This window comes from Erythrolamprus reginae, chromosome 8, assembly GCF_031021105.1.
Source record: "Erythrolamprus reginae isolate rEryReg1 chromosome 8, rEryReg1.hap1, whole genome shotgun sequence".
NCBI lineage: Eukaryota > Metazoa > Chordata > Lepidosauria > Squamata > Dipsadidae > Erythrolamprus > Erythrolamprus reginae.
The window spans coordinates 24,672,888-24,691,077 of record NC_091957.1 but is presented as its reverse complement, the minus strand read 5'-3'; the positions used below and the strand labels follow the sequence as shown (position 1 = coordinate 24,691,077).

The window sequence follows — 18,190 nt, the reverse complement described above, 5'->3', positions numbered from 1 at the left end:
CACATTGTTTTTGTATTGTACCCTGTGAGCCGCCCCGGGTCTTCAGAGAAGGGTGGCATATAACAACAACAACAACAACAACAATAATAATACAGTGGTCCCTTGACTTCCGTGGGTAGTCTATACCCCAGGTTTTAAAAAAATAAATAAATTTTTTGAAAACCCGTGGTATACCCATGGTATTTTTTTTATTTTAAAAATTTAGTTAAAGAAGCTGTCTTTAAATAAAAGCTCCGCTTCTGCCCCAGCCTCCTGATTTCCCCACCGCCAGGCCATCTCAGCTGCTTGGCAGCCCACACGTTCCTGCTACTGCCACCGCCGCGGATCTCACTGCCGCCTGGGCCCTCAGCTCTGTGGCGGCTCACTCGACACCAGCCACCGCCGCCACCGCAGGGCCCCTCAGCTGTTTGGCGGCTTATGGGACCCCTGCCGCTGCCACAGATCTTGCCGCTGCTGGGCTTCTCGGCCCCTTGGCGGCTCACGGGACACCTGCCGCCACTGTTGTGATAGATCTTGCTGCCGCCAGGCCTCTCAGCTGTCTGGCAGTCCATGTGTCCTGTCGGCCGCTGCTGCCCAGATTGTGCCTCTTGCCACCGCAGCCTCCACTCCAGCCTCTGCCGCCACCACCTGTACCCTAGAGCCCCCAGCTTGCAGCCCCGTTGCCCCTGCGGGTTGTGGGGCTAAGTAAAACCAGGAATGGAGGAGGGAGGTGGAGGAAGAAAGGAAGGAAGGGAGCGTCTCCACTTCGCAGAAATTTGACTTTCGCGGGCAGTCTTGGAACGTATCCCCCGCAAAAGTCAAGGGACCACTAGTTAAGAACCGGGTATTCAAGATTTTTTTTGCCTCTTCTCAAGAAACATTTTCCACTTACAAACCCGAGCCTCTGAAACTGTAACCGGAAAAGGCAGGGAGAAGCCTTCGTGGGGCCTCTCTAGGAATCTCCTGGGAGGAAACAGGGCCAGAAAAGGCAGGGAGAAGTCTCCATGGGACCTCTCTAGGAATATCCTGGGAGGAAACAGGCCGGAAAAGGTGGAGAGAAGTCTCTGTGGGGCCTTTCTAGAGATGTCCTGGAAGGGAACAGGGCTGGAAAATGCGTTGAGAAGCCTCTGTGGGGCCTTTCTAGGAATCTCCTGGAAGGAATCAGGGCCTCCACCCTCCTTGTGGTTTCTCCAAACGTCACGCATTATTTGTTTTTAAATTGATTGCTATGGGGAAAATTGCTTCTCCTTACAAACTTTTCTTCTTAACAAACCGCAGGGAGGGTGGAGGCCCTGTTTCCTCCCAGGAGATTCCTAGAAAGGCCCCATGGAGACTTCTCCCCGCCTTTTCCGGCCCTGCTTCCTCCCAGGAGATTCCTAGAGAGACCCCACAGAGGCTTCTCCCCGCCTTTTCCAGTTACAGTTTCAGGGGCTTGGGGTTGTAAGTGGAAAATGGTTCTTGAGAAGAGGCAAAAAACCCTTGAACACCCAGTCCCTATCTAGAAAGGTTCGTAAGTAGAGGTACCACTGTATATTTATATGTTATGTTCATTGTTTTCTCATACATGCTTGACAAACTAGGTAAATAAATAAAACAAATAAATTACAAGCCTCTGTAGTGAAGGGGCCAGCATGAAGATGACAACACCCTCCGTTATCCACTCGCCAATCGAAAGACTGGGTGTCCCCCCTCCTGCCCCCCCAATTCCTCAGCTGTCTTTTAGAGAGGTGTTATTGATGAAACAACAAGCTGTGTTTGCTCTTCCTGAAATATGGTTACGGGCAATAAATCCCTGTGGTTCCTTGGGAGTGAGTAAAGATGCTTTCCTTCTTGAGAAGGAGAATCAACAACCTGCTATAAAAGTGATGAATGGTTGTCATGTTCGGTTTGACAGCTGGGAGCAACTCGGCTCTGCCTGTTGGGCGATTCATTACCTCCGACTGTCTCTCTCTTTTCAACGCCTTCTGACAAATAGGCCATTATCCTTCCTTTCTCCACCCACCCCCACCCCAGTCCTTTTCTCTACAATTGTTGCTGCTCCCTGCCCGGGCTGGTTGGCTTGCTGTCGGAGTGTGCCTGTTCATTTTGTAACCTGCCAAAGGGAGAAGGAGAGGAAATGTTTTATATGCTTCAAACTTGGCTGAGTTCAAGTGATTTTACTCTGAAATTCCAGGCAAGGGAGCATGGGAAGAGAGAGAGAGACAGAGACAGACAGACAGACAGAGATACCGAGTGAGAGAGACAGAGAGAGACACATACAGAGAGAGAGACAGACAGACAGAGAGACAGAGACAGACAGAGACACAGAGAGAGAGAGACACAGAGAGAGAGAGAGAGAAAGAGAGATACACAGACAGGCAGACAGAAACAGACACAGATAGAAAGAGACGGAGAGAAAGGAAGATGTTACCATTCCTACCCATCCTTTTTGGTGCTCTCTAGATCAGTGGCTCCCAACGTAGGACCCACACCTCACAGAGGGGCAATTTGATTTTTAATGGGGCGCAACTGTAACCTTGTTTAAATCAAATTAACGGCATTTTAGGCTTCCTCCACATTAGTAGGAGTTCACTTTTTGAATAATAACAATTACATGTCATGGGGGGGGAATCAGGATTTTAGAGATGCTTAGCTGGGGCTTGGCCAAAAAAAAAAAAGGTTGGGAAGCACTGCTGTAGATTAATTCGATGTTGCAGGGAAATTATTGTTACTTTCGTCATCTTCCACTTTGCAAAAAATGGACAGATGTTGTGGAAACCCATCCAGCTCAGGTGTATGATTTATACCTTTGGAGCTACACTTTGGAGTACGTCAAACAATATAGTCCTTTTCCTTCCCATCTTGGTATTTGTATTCATCAAGAGCAAGATACCCCCACAAAGGACCTCATATTTGCTCAATACAGTTGCCAGAGATGCAATCAACGGAAGAAGGATGTTATAAACTATTGCTGAACCATGGCATTAGCTGGACTTCTTTCATTTACGGGACATAAAATCCTGTTATGGTCCTCAACATGCCAGAGATTAATCGTTGGGAAGGCAGCAATCCAACAGGGCATTTTTTTTCCTGGAAACAATTGTGGTTTCCCCCCACTTGCCCCGCAACCTCCTCCAAAATCCTTTTCTCCCACCTGAGAAAATAACCCAACTAAGGCGGCAAGTTTCAAGCCCAGGATTCCTTCGTAATAAAAACAAAATATCCCGTCCTTCTCAGTTCCTTTAGTTTCGCCCACGATGGGCAGAATGAAATGGGAGGGCTCTAGATGGGGTGGAGAGTTAGGCAGGAGCCACAAATATTTAAAATGTAAGGAGGACACACATATACACACAGGATGCGGCCTCTTTTAGCAAGAGCAGATTCTTCGTAGGCAACTGACTTGTTAAAAGGCAGCACTGCAGAGCAAGAGACCGCATTGGGAGAAAACCTCTTGTCCCAGGGCAATTCCAACACGCAAGGAGGCAGAAAACCTGAACTGACAAGAGAAAGTTTGACGGTTTTTTATGAGTTATTGGAAAGTGGATAGGAGAGACAGTGAGAGATTGCGCACGCCATGATCATGCAATCCACCGTCAGCCGCCAACTGGCTTGCTTATGTGCCCTGACTCTCTCTTTTACGATATATCCAGCGTGGCTGCAGACCCTCCCCAAAAAGACCACGGCAACGAGCAAGAACGGCAAGAACCCTGGATGTTGCGAAGAGCTAAACAAGCTGAAGGTCCAAGTGGCCAATCTCTCCTCTTTCTTGGAGGAGGTGAGCCAGAAGCAAGACGATGTGCTGGGGCATGCGGTCACGCAGGTGATGGCGTTAGAAGGGAGCATCAAGCTGATGGAGGGCCGCCTCGACGACGTGGAAGGGAAGTATTCAGAGATGAGTTCCCAACTGGGCATCGTGCAGCTGCAGGCAGCCCAGACGGTCACCCAAACGTCCACAGGTAAGGAGAGGATTTTCCCCACCCCTCTTTCCTGGAGGGATGTCTTTCTTTCTTTCTTTCTTTCTTTCTTTCTTTCTTTCTTTCTTTCCTTATTTATTTATTAGATTTCTATGCCGCCCTTCTCGAGGCGACTCAGGGCGCCGTACAACATTAATATGACAATATATAAGAAATCTAATACCTCTAAAATATGAAAATTTACTAAAACAAGCATTTAAAAGACCCCATGAACACTCGCATACATTCATCCAATCCAATCATATCTCATATCGGCCGGAGACAGCCTCATCACTCACGGCCCCCTATTTATTACATTTGTATCTTCCCTGAGGAATCGGGGCGGCTCACAGCATATAATATAACAATACAACACAAAGGCAAATCTAATGAAATTTAAAATTACATTTTAAAAGTCCAATATAGTGGTACCTCTATTTACAAACTTAATTCATTCTGTGACCAGGTTCTTAAGAAGAAAAGTTTGTAAGAAGAAGCAATTTTTCCAAGAGGAATCAATGTAAAAGCAAATAATGCGTGGGATTGGGGAAACCACAGGGGGGGGTGGAGGCCCTGTTTCCTCACAGGAGATTCCTAGAGGCTTCTCGCTGCCTTTTCTGGTTAGTTTTGGAGGCTCGTGTTTGTAAGTGAAAAATGGCAAAAAAATATTGAAAACCCAGTTCTTATCTAGAAAAGTTCGTAAGTAGAGGCGTTTGTAGGTAGAGGTACCACTGTATTTAAAACCAATCCTACTGGTTCAGTCATACAACATATATCTCATTTCAGCAGTGGAAGTGATGGGCCGGTGCCTGGAGGCTGTTGGGGCCTGGATGAGTGTCAACAAGCTCAAACTCAACCCAGACAAGACGGAGTGGCTGTGGATCTTACCTCCCAAGGACAACTCCATCTGTCCATCCATTACCCTGGGGGGAGAATCACTGGCCCCCTCAGAGAAGGTTCGCAACTTGGGCGTCCTCCTCGATCCACAGCTGACATTAGAGAAACATCTTTCAGCTGTGGCGAGGGGGACGTTTGCCCAGGTTCGCCTTGTGCACCAGTTGCGACCCTACTTGGACCGGAAGTCACTGCTCACAGTCACTCATGCCCTCATCACCTCGAGGCTTGACTACTGTAACGCTCTCTACATGGGGCTACCTTTGAAAAATGTTCGGAAACTTCAGATCGTGCAGAATACAGCTGCGAGAGCAATCATGGGCTTTCCCAAATATGCCCATGTTACACCAATACTCCACAGTCTGCATTGGTTGCCGATCAGTTTCCGGTCACAATTCAAAGTGTTGGTTATGACCTATAAAGCCCTTCATGGCACCGGACCAGATTACCTCAGGGACCGCCTTCTGCTGCATGAATCCCAGCGACCAGTTAGGTCCCACAGAGTGGATCTTCTCCGGGTCCCGTCAACTAAGCAATGTCGCCTGGCGGGACCCAGGGGAAGAGCCTTCTCTGTGGCGGCCCCAGCCCTCTGGAACCAACTCCCCCCAGAGATTAGAACTGCCCCCACCCTCCTTGCCTTTCGTAAACAACTTAAAACCCACCTCTGCCGCCAGGCATGGGGGAATTGAGATCCTCTTTCCCCCTATGCCTTTACAATTCTATGCATGGTATGTATGTATGTATGTTTGGTTTTTATATTAATTGATTTTTAATCATCAATACCAAATTACTATTGTACACTGTTTGATTGTCGCTGTTAGCCGCCCCGAGTCTCTGGAGAGGGGCGGCATACAAATCCAATAAATAAATAAATAAATTTCATTGGCCAGGGGGTTGAGACCTAATTGCCCCGAGCCTGACGACCTACGTGGGTCTTAAGACTCTTACGGAAGGCAAGGAGGGTGGAGGCAGTGCAAATCTCTGGGAGGAGCTGATTCCAGAGGGCCGGGCCCCCCACAGAGAAGGCCTATGCATAGGCCCTATGCAGGCAACCATTGTCAGCCATTGGAGCTAGACTCCCGGGGATAGATAAACTATTACTGGGAGGAGGGGGAGGGGAAGGACTGAGAGACGCAGATGAATCCTAAGGAAGGACTCCATTCATTCTGAAGTCGACTGGAATTTAAACTGATAAAGGAGGATTTTTATAGCTCTCTCTCTCTGAGCAGACCAAAAATCAAGTAAGTGGTAACACAAGTCAAGAAAGTGCCAAAGAGCCTCTATTCCCAGTGGGGTTTTTGTGTTGTTATAAAATTTTAATTTTTTTCTCCCCAACTTTCATATACACTGCTCAAAAAAATAAAAGGAACACTCAAATAAAACATCCTAGATGTGAATGAATGAAATCTTCTCATTGAATCCTTTGTTCTGTACAAAGTTGAGTGTGCACAACAGCACGTGAAATTGATTGTCAATCAGCATTGCTTCCTAAGCGGACAGTTTGATTTCACAGAAGTCTGATTTACTTGTATTGTTGTTTAAGTGTTTCCTTTATTTTTTTGAGCAGTATATATCAATGCTTATACCTTAGAACAGGGGTCTCCAACTTTGGCAACTTTGAGCTGGCTGAGGAATTCTGGGAGTTGAGGGTCCACAAGTCTTAAAAGGTGCCAAGGTTGGAGACCCCTGCCTTAGTATACGTATATCAATAATAATACGCAGTTATACATTTTTATCCAATAATTCTTAAGTCAATATCCTATTTTGCACCTGTTTTATATTACTGTTCATCAGTCTGTTATTCTTTATTTCTTTACACTCCCCTCCATCTCTAACTCCTTCTACCTTCTTACTCCTTCTCTCACTCTTCCTACTTCCCTTCACTCCTTCTCTTCCCCTTTCTACTTCCTCTTTCTCCTTCTTTCCCTTTCCTGAGTGATTCTTATCCTAGTTCGCCTCTTGTTTAACAGACTAACTTGTTCCCCATACACTTTAAAACTGTCAGGGTCTGGCTCTAATTTGCTGAAATCACAACATGTTAAGTCATTGGGATAGCTGCATGTGGCAACCACATGTCGTTTCTAACTTCTGGAGGCAAAGAAGGAAGCGGTGGGAGCGTTAGGTTTTCCTGGCGGGTGGGAATAATTCGACCTGCTGTGCTCTTTTATTTCCTCGCTCAGACGCCGTGTACGACTGCTCATCCCTTTATCAGAGAAATTACAGATCTTCTGGAGTCTACAAACTTCTCCCCGATGAATTTCTGGCAAGCCCAGAACTGGAGGTAAGACGTTACACACGCCGTGGAAAGAAAGAGAGGAAAAGCAGGAAGCTACATGCAAGGATTAGAAGTGTGAGAATATCCATGGCTAGGAGAGCCAGTGTTAACAAGGTCAGCTAATGAATAGGCATAGCAACTAAGTGAGCCAATGGGAGTTTAAACACATCCGAGTCTGTGCCGAGAATCGAAACTGAGAAGATTAAGGCTGGGCATGGTTCACTCTGTACTCTGCTGAAATGAAACTAACTGTTCTCTGCTATCTGCAACTGACTGCAGATCAATTCTACTTGTATTGTGTGTGTGTATATATATATGTCTGTTTTTTCTGTTGGATATGTGATACGTATATACAGTGGTACCTCAAGATACGAACCCCTCGTCTTACGAACAACTCGTGATACGAACCCGGGGTTCAGAAAATTTTTGCCTCTTCTTACAAACTTTTTTCGAGTTACGAACCGGCGTTCGGAGACTGTTGGGAAGCCGCGTGGCTGTTTTAAAAGGTGACAGCCGGGCGGCGGGCTTCCCAGAAGCCTCCCGAACGCCGGTTCGTAACTCGAACAAAGTTCGTAAGAAGAGGCAAAATTTTTCTGAACCCCGGGTTCGGTTCGGGTGGTTGCTGGGAAGCCCCCCAGCCCGGCTGTCACCTTTTAAAACAGCCGCGCGTCTTCCCAGCTGTCTCCCGAAGCCGAACGCGGAAGTTCGGCTTTGGCGTTCGGCTTCAGGAGACAGCTGGGAAGCGGCGCGGCTGTTTTAAAAGGTCGCAGCCGGGCTGGGGGGCTTCCCAGCACCCCCCGAACCCGGGTTCGGGGGGTGCTGGGAAGCCCCCCAGGCCGGCTGTCACCTTTTAAAACAGCCGCGCCGCTTCCCAGCAGTCGCCAAAAGCCGTTTTTTTGCGGGGGGGGTTTTGGTTGCACAGATTAATTGACTTTACATTGTTTCCTACGGGAAACAATGTTTCGTCTTACGAACCTTTCGTCTTACGAACCTCCTCCTTGCACCAATTAAGTTCGTATCATGAGGTATTACTGTATATATATTAGTACTGTATATATAATATATATATTAATATATATATATATATTAGTATGTTTATACAGAAGTTTATGAATCCAGCTGAGTCAGTCATCTGTGTGTGCTTCTGGTTTTGATTTTGCAACAAACTTTAATAAGAATCCCTATAAGACATTATAAAAACTTGGTCTATCTTAAGAGGACTCCCAGATATGTACAAAATTTATATGCCGGAGGGGGGTGGCATATAAATCAAATAAATAAATAAATAAAACAGCAAGAGCTCTACAGGATGAAATTATGCTTCAGCCCCTTCCATTTTGCTATTTGCAACTTCCCAAAAAGAGATGCAAGTTTTCAGTGCCTTCCCGTTCCAGGCAAAGCCACAGTGGTGCAGTGACTAGACTGCAGAAATTTCTGCTGGCTACCGGCTGCCCGCAATTTGGCAGTTTGAATCTCACCAGGCTCAAGGTTAACTCAGCTTTCCATCCTTCCAAGGTCAGTAAAATGAGGATCCCCCCCCCCCCCCGATTGTTGGAGGCAACAGGCTTAGAGAGCGGCTGTAAAGCACTGTAAAGCAGTATATAAGTTTAAGGGCTATTGCTATTTGCTCCACGAAAGGTAGGTGTGTTGCTAGAACATATGCTTGAAATATGAAGTTACGCTGATATTCACTGTCTCAGTAAATTACCACCATGCCCAAGTGGTTCTCAAGTGAAAATCGCCCTTATTTTCGTTCCGCCCAGGTATACTGTGACATGGAGACAGACGGAGGAGGCTGGACTGTCATCCAAAGGCGGAAAATTGGCTTGATCTCTTTCAGCCAAAATTGGAAGCAATACAAGGAAGGGTTTGGAAGCCTGCTGGGAGATTTCTGGCTGGGAAATGAGCACATCCATCGGCTTTCTAGGAGGCCGTCCACATTGCGTGTGGAGTTGGAGGCAAGTAGACCAGCTTCATCGGTTTGGACGACCGCTCGGTTAGAAGTAGTAGTACTGCAGAAGACTTGGGGTAGCTGGAATTGGTTGCCAAAGGTGGTCTAATAATGCCAGTTTACTCAAGTGTCCATCAAATTCAAGCAGCGTAGTCCATGATTTGGCTAAATAACTACAGTATTTTTGGAGTATAAGACATACTTTTTTCCTCTCTAAAAGAGGCTGAAAATTCAGGTGCACCTTATACTCTGAATGCAGCTTTTTTCAAAGCTTTTTCCCCCCAGCCCTAACTAGGTGCTAATGATCTTCCCAGCTCTTACCTTGTAGGTTCTTTGGTTGTTACTCTTTGCGAAGAATGTTTTCCAAGCCCTAAGTCTTTGCAGGGTTTTTTTCATTGCTAACAATGCTCCCAACTCTTACTGGCTTGCAAGCTCTTTTATTATTACTCTCTCTGAATAAGGTTTTTTTAAAGCCCTGACCAGGGGATAAAATAAATGTGCTGAAGCTGACCAGACTAAGGACGCTAGTCAGATGAATATCTGGTAAGCAGATTCTTTTCCCTATTTTCCTCCCCAAAACACTAAGGTGCATCTTATATTTCGGTGCATCTTATACTCCTAAAAATACAGTACTTTCTTTGGACAGCACTGACTAACTGAAGGCAGCGCATGAAAAAAATTGGGTTCCGTTGGACATTATTGCATTTATTAAATCCTGAAAGCATGATCCAGTCTAAGGCCTAAGGCACCAAGTGACAGTTAGTTTCAGGTTAATAGATGACATTCATTTGTGGCCGTGTGGATAAAAGAAAGGTAAAATGTCAATTAAACAAAGTCATTTTCCTCTCCTCACAGCTTGGCAAAACATCAATATTTCAGGTAAATATTTCCCTGAATCAAGTCTAAGTAAGGCAGAATGCGACAATTCGCCAGCCAGGTCACCACAGGACACAACTCACTGTGGGCCAACTCGCTGCGGGACAATTTAACAATTCAATTTAATTACATTGGTACCTCTATGTACGAACTTAATTCGTTCCGTGACCAGGTTCTTAAGTAGAAAAGTTTGTAAGACGAAGCAATTTTTCTCATGGGAATCAATGTAAAAGCAAATAATGTGTGCAATTGGGGAAACCACAGGGAGGCCCTGTTTCCTTCCAGGAGATTCCTAGAGAGGCCCCATGGAGGCTTCTCCCTGCCTTTTCTGGTTATAGTTTTGTAGGCTTGGGTTTGTAAGTGGAAAATGGTTCTTGAGAAGAGGCAAAAAAATCTTGGAACACCCGGTTCTTACCTAGAAAAGTTCATAAGTAGAGGCATTTGTAGGTAGAGGTACCACTGTATTTAAAATAAATTAAAATATATTTTGATTTTTGGGATTCACATTTTATTCTGTCCTTTCTTTTGCATCTTTCTTTAATGATTCTATTCCATTTTCCATCCTTCCGGACCCAGATTGTTGAGGGCAATATGCCGATTTTGTAAACCACTTAGAAAAAGGGCTGCAAAGTCATGTGAAGTGGTATATAATTCTAAATGCTATTGCCATTTCTTTGCTATTAGTGCAACTCTTGTCCGCGGCAGCTTTCTCACGGTGAGTTGGCATGGCGAGTTGGCCGTAACGTATCGTCACTGATGGTAAATAAGGGGTGTCTCATTTTGATGTTCTTCTTGCCCTGCAGGACTGGGATGGCAACAGCGTTTTTGCTCAATACAGTCGTTTTGAGGTGGGCAATGAGTTGAGCAGCTACCGCCTCTTCCTGGCCAACTTCAGTGGCAGTGTGCCACGCGACTCCATGCGGTACCATAATAACACAGCCTTCAGCACCATAGACAAAGACAACGACAAGTGCGTGGACCACTGTGCGCAGTTACGCCAAGGTCAGCCGTGTGCCCCAAACTCCTCCTCTTCCTGTTCCTCTCACCACTGTCCACCTTTATATTTAAACAACTCTTCCCAAACTCTGCATAGGAACAGCTACCCGTCCCTTAGCCCAGTTTCACCTGGTTCTTCAGGTTGAGGTCTCTTGCCCAAATTCCAGAGGGGCAACACTTCCTAAGTGTGGATTGTTCTTTAAATTTCCTCCATTTCTCTTGTAAGCATAGTGGTACCTCTACTTACGAACTTAATTCGTTCCGTTACCAGGTTCTTAAGTAGAAATGTTTGTAAGAAGAAGCTATTTTTCCCATAAGAATCAATGTAAAAGCAAATAATGTGTGTGATTGGGAAATCATAGGGAGGGTGGAGGCCATGTTTCCCCCCAGGAGATTCCTAGAGAGGCCCCATGGAGGCTTCTCCCTGCCTTTTCTGGTTACAGTTTCAGAGGCTCGGATTTGTAAGTGGAAAATGGTTCTTGAGAAAAGGCAAAAAAATCTTGAACATCTGGTTCATATCTAGAAAGGTTCGTAACTAGAGGGGTTTGTAGGTAGAGATACCACTGTACAAGCAGTTCTTGACTTATGACCACAAGGAAGCCCAAAATTTAAATTCCTATGTGAGACATTTGTTACATGGGTTTTGCCCCATTTTACGATTTTTCTTGCCGCAGTTAAGCAAATCACTGCAGCATACATTGCAACTGGGAAAACCACAGCCTTGACTAGACACACTTTTGCTGGCAGGGTGATGTCTCTGCTTTCTAGTATGCTGTCTAGCTTTGCCATGGCTTTCCTCCCCAGGAGCAAGCGTCTTTTAATTTCTTGGCTGCAGTCCCCATCTGTGGTGATCTTGGAGCCCAAGGAAATAACAACTTTCACTATCTCCATTTCTTCCTCATCTGTTTGCTAGGAATTGAGAGGGCTGAATATCATGATCTTAGTTCTCTTAATTTTGAGTTTCAAGCCAACTTTTGCACTCTCCTTCTTCACCTCCATGAAGAGGCTCTTTAGTTCCGCTTCACTTTCTTCCATTGTGATATCATCTGCATATTCCTTGCTTTCCTTCTTTTTTTTCTTTCTTTCTTTCCTTCTTTCTTTCTTTTTTCTTTCCTTCTTTCTTTCTTTCTCTTCCTTCCGATTCCTTCCTTCCTTCTTTTCCTTTTATTTTATTTTATTTCTTTATTGGATTTATATGCCGCCCCTCTCCGAGGACTTGGGGCGGCTTACAACATATCAAAAAACACACTATACAGTACAAATATCTAAATCCAATTAATTTAGCTAATTAAATTTTAAAATCCTAATATCATTTAAAAATCATTCATTCCCATTCAGAAACAGACATACCTACACTCGTTGCCCAGGGGACTGGAGTCTAATGGCCTCAAGCCTGGTGACACAAATGAGTCTTTAAACTCTTATGGAAGGCTAGAAGGGTGAGAGCAGTACAAATCTCTGTGGGGAGCTGATTCCAGAGGGCTGGGGCTCCCACAGAAAAGGCCCTTCCCCTAGGTCCTGCCAAGTGACATTATCTAGTTGACAGGACCTGGAGAAGGGACCTAACCTGTTGCTGGGTAATCTGTAATCTGGTCCAATCACTATATGATAATTGATCACATATAAAATGAGCGGTTTATGAAATAAATCTTTTAATGCCGAATGATCATTATATTGGCGTTAAAAGTTTTATTTCATAAACCGCTCATCTTCCCCTTTCTCAACAGGTGGCTACTGGTACAACTGCTGCACGGATTCCAACCTGAACGGGGTTTACTATCGTAAAGATGAACATAACAAGAGTACCGATGGCATCACCTGGTACAGCTGGCGTGGGAAACTCTATTCCCTGAAGAGGGTCGAGATGAAGATCCGGTCAACAGACTTCAAGGCCTAGAGCAGCAGTCGGCAACCATTAAGCATTCAAAAGACCCACAAAAGTTCTAACTGGAAGCCCTCTGTTCAATTCTGGAGCCCACCTGAAGTTCACTTTCCCTGCCATAGAGTCTCCTCCTCACGTGGCATCCTTTTTCCTCTGCTGACAGTCCAGTTCCTCCACCACAGAGTCTTCTCCTAGTGCAGCCTGTCCTAACTAAAAGCCCTATCAACTATGGAGCCAAGTGGCAACAGGGAGCCGCAGCAGAGGGATGGAAGAGCCACATGCAGCTCCAGAGCCATGGGTTGCTAACACCTGGCCTAGAGGGACCCCAAACCAAGTCGAGTAAAGAGATGCTTCATCTCTAAAGGTGGGGGAACTGAAGGAGGGACGTAGGGAGGGGGAAGTCCCGTCATTGATGTCAAGAATGAGCTTAGATAGAGGGAATGCTCTTCATCAGTAGAAAGGCAGCTGCTCACCCATTTCACCCTCCATCTGAACATCTCTGGATCTTTCTGCCAACTATGTTATCTTTCAGAATGTTCACCAATTCCCTGGAATTAACTTAGATTTCCCTTTGTTTATTTCCCTGGGGGACTGGAATCTCGGGGAGAAGACCGGGGGAGAAGCTATGCCAGACTTTTGCCAAACGTATTGCATAGTGGATTGCTCTACATCGGAAGCTTATGGAAATCGGCTGCTTAGGAGTTTTTATATATATATATTTTTGTGCAGTTTGTAAACCAAACAGTGCTTTGTCCAAATGCCTCTTTCCTATCCAACAGTATAATAAAATCCTCTTCATTTTAAAACTGTATTTGAGGCCAAGTATCAATTTCTCAATATAACGCTGCATACCCAGCTAAATCTTCATGCCCTACCCTAATTTTATCGCTGCTTATCCAGTGTAATCCTCATGACCTACTCTAATTGCATTGATCCAAATAGATTAAAAGAAAGTTCCCCTTCCTCAATCCAACCTTTTCTAAATTGTGATCTGTAAAATCTATAATTCTGTAAGTTCTAAATTCAATAATTACCACTGACAAGATTTTTTTTCCTTTGAAAAAGAAAAGGAAATCAAGCATGATCTTCTATTTCCAGGTTGCTTATAATTTGAATCAGTAAATTAAATATCTTAATTCAATGTCCCAATACAGTAGTACCTCTAGATACGAGCCGCTCTACGTGCGAATATTTCCAGATACGAGCTAGGAGGGGAGAGACATTTCTGTTCTACTCCTGAGCTGAAATTCGGGATACAAGCCGAGCGTCCACTAGGTGATGCAAGAATCCTTGCTTTTGGTTAGAATCCTTGCTTTTGGTTATCTCCGAGGGGAAAAAAGTTATTTGTTCGAGAGTACGAGTTGCCTCGAGATACAAGCTCCCTTATGGAACCAATTATGCTCGTATCTAGGGGTACTACAGTATTACAAACATAATCTTCTATTTCCAAATTTCTTAAATATGAATCAGTAAACTAAATATCTTAATTCAGTCTCCAAATATTATTTGTAATAATTCAATTCATTACTAAGCCACCTCAATTAATTCCATTATTCCATTATTAAATCCATTATTAGTTCCATAATCCTTTCATGTTGATTATATATAACAAAAACCTAATGACAGTGCCCTGAATTCCAATTATTATGTTTTTTTATTATCTATCATATATGCCCCAGGCCTGCCATCAAAGCCGTGTTTTTAAGGTCTTCGAAAAGCCAGGAGGGTGAGGGCCATTCGAATCTCCAAGGGGAGTTGGTTCCAGCGGACTGGAGCCGCCACAGAGAAGGCTCTTCCCCACAGCCCCACCAGTTGAAATTGTTTGGCTGCCAACTCTGTGGGCTTGGATCGGACGCTGGGACATGTGAGGCAGAAGACAGCCCCACAAGTAATCTGGTCCTAAGCCAACACATTGTATTTCAGTGTTTCCACTCAAGAATTTCTGGAAATGTCAACCAACAAGGGGTGTGTGTGTCTAATCTGGTGTCAACACTATGAAGAATCTGAGGTTGCCAAAGAGTCATTTGGTTACTGGCAGAGGAGAGCTATAATCTTTATTCCAGTGACATGGAGACACCCCACCCCCAAAAGAAAACCCCTGGATAATATCAAGTGACTATTGGTGACTGAGGTTTTTGGCTCTGTGTACTTACTATGAAAAGGGAAGGACAGAATTTAGCAAGAATATTTTTTCACACGATGTTGTGTTTCCTGTTAAAAAAAAAAGAAAAAGAAATCTCTGCTTTCTTCCTTTACTCTAGTAGGCAAAGTTGGCTCTTCTATGACTTGTGGACTTCGACTCCCAGAATTCCTGAGCCAATCATGCTAGCTCAGGAATTCTGGGAGTTGAAGTCCACATGTCATAGAAGAGTCAACTTTGCCTACCCCTGCTCTAAATAATTTTCCCCATGCGGGAACCCGATGCAGGTGTAGAAATACCTGCAATCCTGGCTCTGGTGAAAGGACTTCCAGAGGAACACAGATCTGCCTCCTGTCACATGGGCTTAGCAACCGAAAACAGCCTACCTAATGAGAGACTCGAGGATGGCTGGCGTGGGCCCCTTCTGAAATTCCAGCTCTTTGTAGTGCAGCGCCTTGGCATAGGCTCGGCATTTGGCAGCCCGCTCTCCCAATAAGACGATTCCGTTGTCGTCCCCCAATGGCAGCGGACCCTGCGTGAAGGAAGCATCAGGGCTGTGATGGAGGGCAGGCCTCCAGGGCAATCTAGACTGACTGGGCTGCAGTAGCTGGCCAATGCACACATGTATGGGTGTGCAAAGCCCCGGTCGTGTGTCTCCACAAGCATCATGGGCGCTCTCCGCCCCATTTGCATGAGCAACAGGGTGGTTGCGTGTGTAAACACACAATCGCTTGTACCTGCCAAAACCATACCCTTTCTTGCCCCCCCCCCCCCCCCCCGCTACAGGCCGCCAACTCGGAAAGGTTGGGGAACTCGGATCCAGAGAAATTTATGTAAGCAATTAAATGCAACTTTATTCATGAGTCCTGGAAACACAGTGGTTGTTGTTGTTGTTGTTGTTATTATTAATTATTAGGGTATGGCATTGTTCAGTACCCAGGAGACCACAATGCTACTATAGAGTTCAATAGCAATATAGAGCAATAGCATTTAGACCTATACAGTGGAACCCCGACATAAGAGCTGCTCTACTTAAGAGCAACTCGAGATAAGAGCTGGGAGGGGAGAGATATTTTTGTTCTACTTACAAGCCCAAATTCGAGATACAAGCGCCAAGGAGCTGTCTCCTGAAGCCAAACGCTAACTTCCGCGTTCGGCTTCAGGAGACAGCTGCGAAGCGGCGCGCGTGTTTTAAAAGGTTGCAGCCGGCCTGGGGGGCTCGGGGGGGTGCTTGCAGCTTTCTTGCTCTTTTTCTTTCTCTCTTTTACCTTCCCTTCCTCTATTTCTTCTTTTCTTTCTCCTTCCCACCTTCTTCCCTCCCTCCCTCCCTTCACTCATTCCTCTCTTACTCTCCCCTTTCATAAGTTTCCTTGCTTCCTTCCTCTGTTCCTGTCCCTTCCCCCTTTCTTTCTTTCTTTCTTTCTTTCTTTCTTGCTCTTTTTCTTTCTCTCTTTTACCTTCCCTTCCTCTATTTCTTCTTTTCTTTCTCCTTCCCACCTTCTTCCCTCCCTCCCTCCCTTCACTCATTCCTCTCTTACTCTCCCCTTTCATAAGTTTCCTTCCTTCCTTCCTTCCTCTGTTCCTGTCCCTTCCCTCTTTCCTTCCTTCCTTCCCACCCTCCGTCCATTCATTCACCCATTCCTCTCTTGATCGCTTAAAGCCGGTCCCTGGTGCAAAAAGGGTTGGGGACCTCTGTCCTACAGGATTGGGTGGCAGAGAAGTTGAACATATGTAAATTTAAAAGTTTAAGAAAGTTTACAAGTTAAGTGAAAGAAACTTCATTATTCATTTATATGTACATGTACATTTCTTCATTAAAAACATGTCTTTCTGCATAATTTAGACTAACTTTGTGAGTTTTTTGAGGGCTGGAACCAATTAAAATTATTTACATTAATTCCTATGGGGAAAAGTCGTTCGAGATAAGAGCTGCTCGACTTAAGAGCCCAGGTCCGGAACGAATTAAACTCGTATCTCGAGGTACCACTGTATACTGCTTCATAGTGCTTATACAGCCCTCTCTAAGCGGTTTACAGAATCAGCACATTGCCCCCAACAATCTGGGACCTCATTTGATCCACCTCGGAAGGATGGAAGGCTGAGTCAACCTTCAGCCATTGGTGAGATTTGAACTGCTGAAATACAGCTAGCAGTTAGCTGAAGTAGCTTGTAGTGCTGCACTCTAACCACTGTGCCACCCCGTGGTGCTGCCTCATTCTGCCCACTGCCCAAAGTTCAATCCTGAGCACCTCAAGGTTGACTTGGCTTTTTATCCTTCCAAGATTGGTAAAACGGGGACCTAGATTGTTGGGGGCAAGAGGCTGACTCTGTAAACTGCTTAAGACAGGGTTGTAAAGCACCACGGAGCAGTTTATTAAGCGCTATTGTTATTTCTGCATTATCAGAAGTTGCTATATTATATTGTATTATAAGTTGTTAAAAAAGAAAAGAAAAAGAAAATCGGAAAACTTCCACCTCAACGTGCCTTACCTTGTCGCTGTGCTCCATGAACTCTGCCAAATTGAGCAGGGTCTGGGTGACCTCAGCAATATCCTGAGAAGTCAGTGCCAGCTCGATGCTACGGATCAGCTCATCTTGCTGGTCTTCATTCAGCTCAGACCAGCATGAAACAAAGGCCGCATTAAACAGATCTCTGGGGAGAGGGAGGGGAGAGAAGCAAAAGGGGGACAGGGAGAACAGTTAAGTCTGCCAACATTTAACATACCACTTCACTGACCCAAACTGAACCCAGACCCACATCTCATTAGAGTCCATAACTCTCCAGAGGAGAATTTCTAATAGAAGCAACTGTCAGACCTGGGAACTGAGCAGCAACTGAAAAATCTTATTTCTCAAACTACCCTTAGTATTTTTCTCTATCCAATTTTCTATCCTCAGTGAACGTTTTACTGATGTATTTCCCCAACTCCTTCTAGCTTTCAAGCACTGATTCATTGTTCTTCATTCCATTTTTCCCATCAAGCACAAGTACCATATTTTTCAGAATATAAGACCCACCTTTTTACCCCCCAAAAGAGGGATGAAAACTCTTATGCGTCTTATTCACTGAATGTAGCCCCACCCAGCCTTTCCCCCCCCACAATTTACCTCCTTGTAGCAAACAAAGCAAAGCCTGTTAAGCTAAGCAACTCATTATCAGCTTCACGATTCTCAGCTGACTTGAGGCAGGCCAGCCATGTGCTATGCTGAAACTGAAATTAGTTACAAGTAGGCAAATTGCTGGGAGGGAGAGGCAGATTTTTAT

General features: G+C 45.1%; 2 protein-coding genes across 4 annotated transcripts in view; one reads left to right on the top strand and one right to left on the bottom strand.

Moving 5' to 3' along the window:
- The window catches only part of MTOR (mechanistic target of rapamycin kinase), a 104,499-nt gene that overhangs the window by 46,286 nt on the left and 40,023 nt on the right, over window positions 1-18,190 (bottom strand). For all 3 annotated transcript variants that reach the window (XM_070759272.1, XM_070759274.1, XM_070759273.1), the window contains 2 exons: window positions 17,416-17,578; window positions 15,312-15,457 (listed from right to left, as the gene is read on the bottom strand). In XM_070759272.1, the coding sequence (XP_070615373.1) occupies window positions 15,312-15,457; window positions 17,416-17,578 (309 nt within the window). The remainder of the gene's footprint in view (window positions 1-15,311; window positions 15,458-17,415; window positions 17,579-18,190) is intronic.
- Window positions 3,539-12,800, top strand: ANGPTL7 (angiopoietin like 7). The gene is made up of 5 exons (XM_070758271.1): window positions 3,539-3,914; window positions 6,986-7,086; window positions 8,844-9,038; window positions 10,711-10,909; window positions 12,631-12,800. The coding sequence occupies exons 1-5, from the start codon at window positions 3,539-3,541 to the stop codon at window positions 12,798-12,800; spliced, it is 1,041 nt and encodes a 346-aa protein (XP_070614372.1).

Bases quoted from the DNA above. Each gene is read 5' to 3' on its own strand.
- ANGPTL7 (XM_070758271.1), top strand. From the start codon at position 3,539: ATGCAATCCACCGTCAGCCGCCAACTGGCTTGCTTATGTGCCCTGACT. The intron at 7,087-8,843 runs GTAAGACGTTAC...CGTTCCGCCCAG, and splicing joins TGGCAAGCCCAGAACTGGAG to GTATACTGTGACATGGAGAC. The intron at 9,039-10,710 runs GCAAGTAGACCA...CTTGCCCTGCAG, and splicing joins CATTGCGTGTGGAGTTGGAG to GACTGGGATGGCAACAGCGT.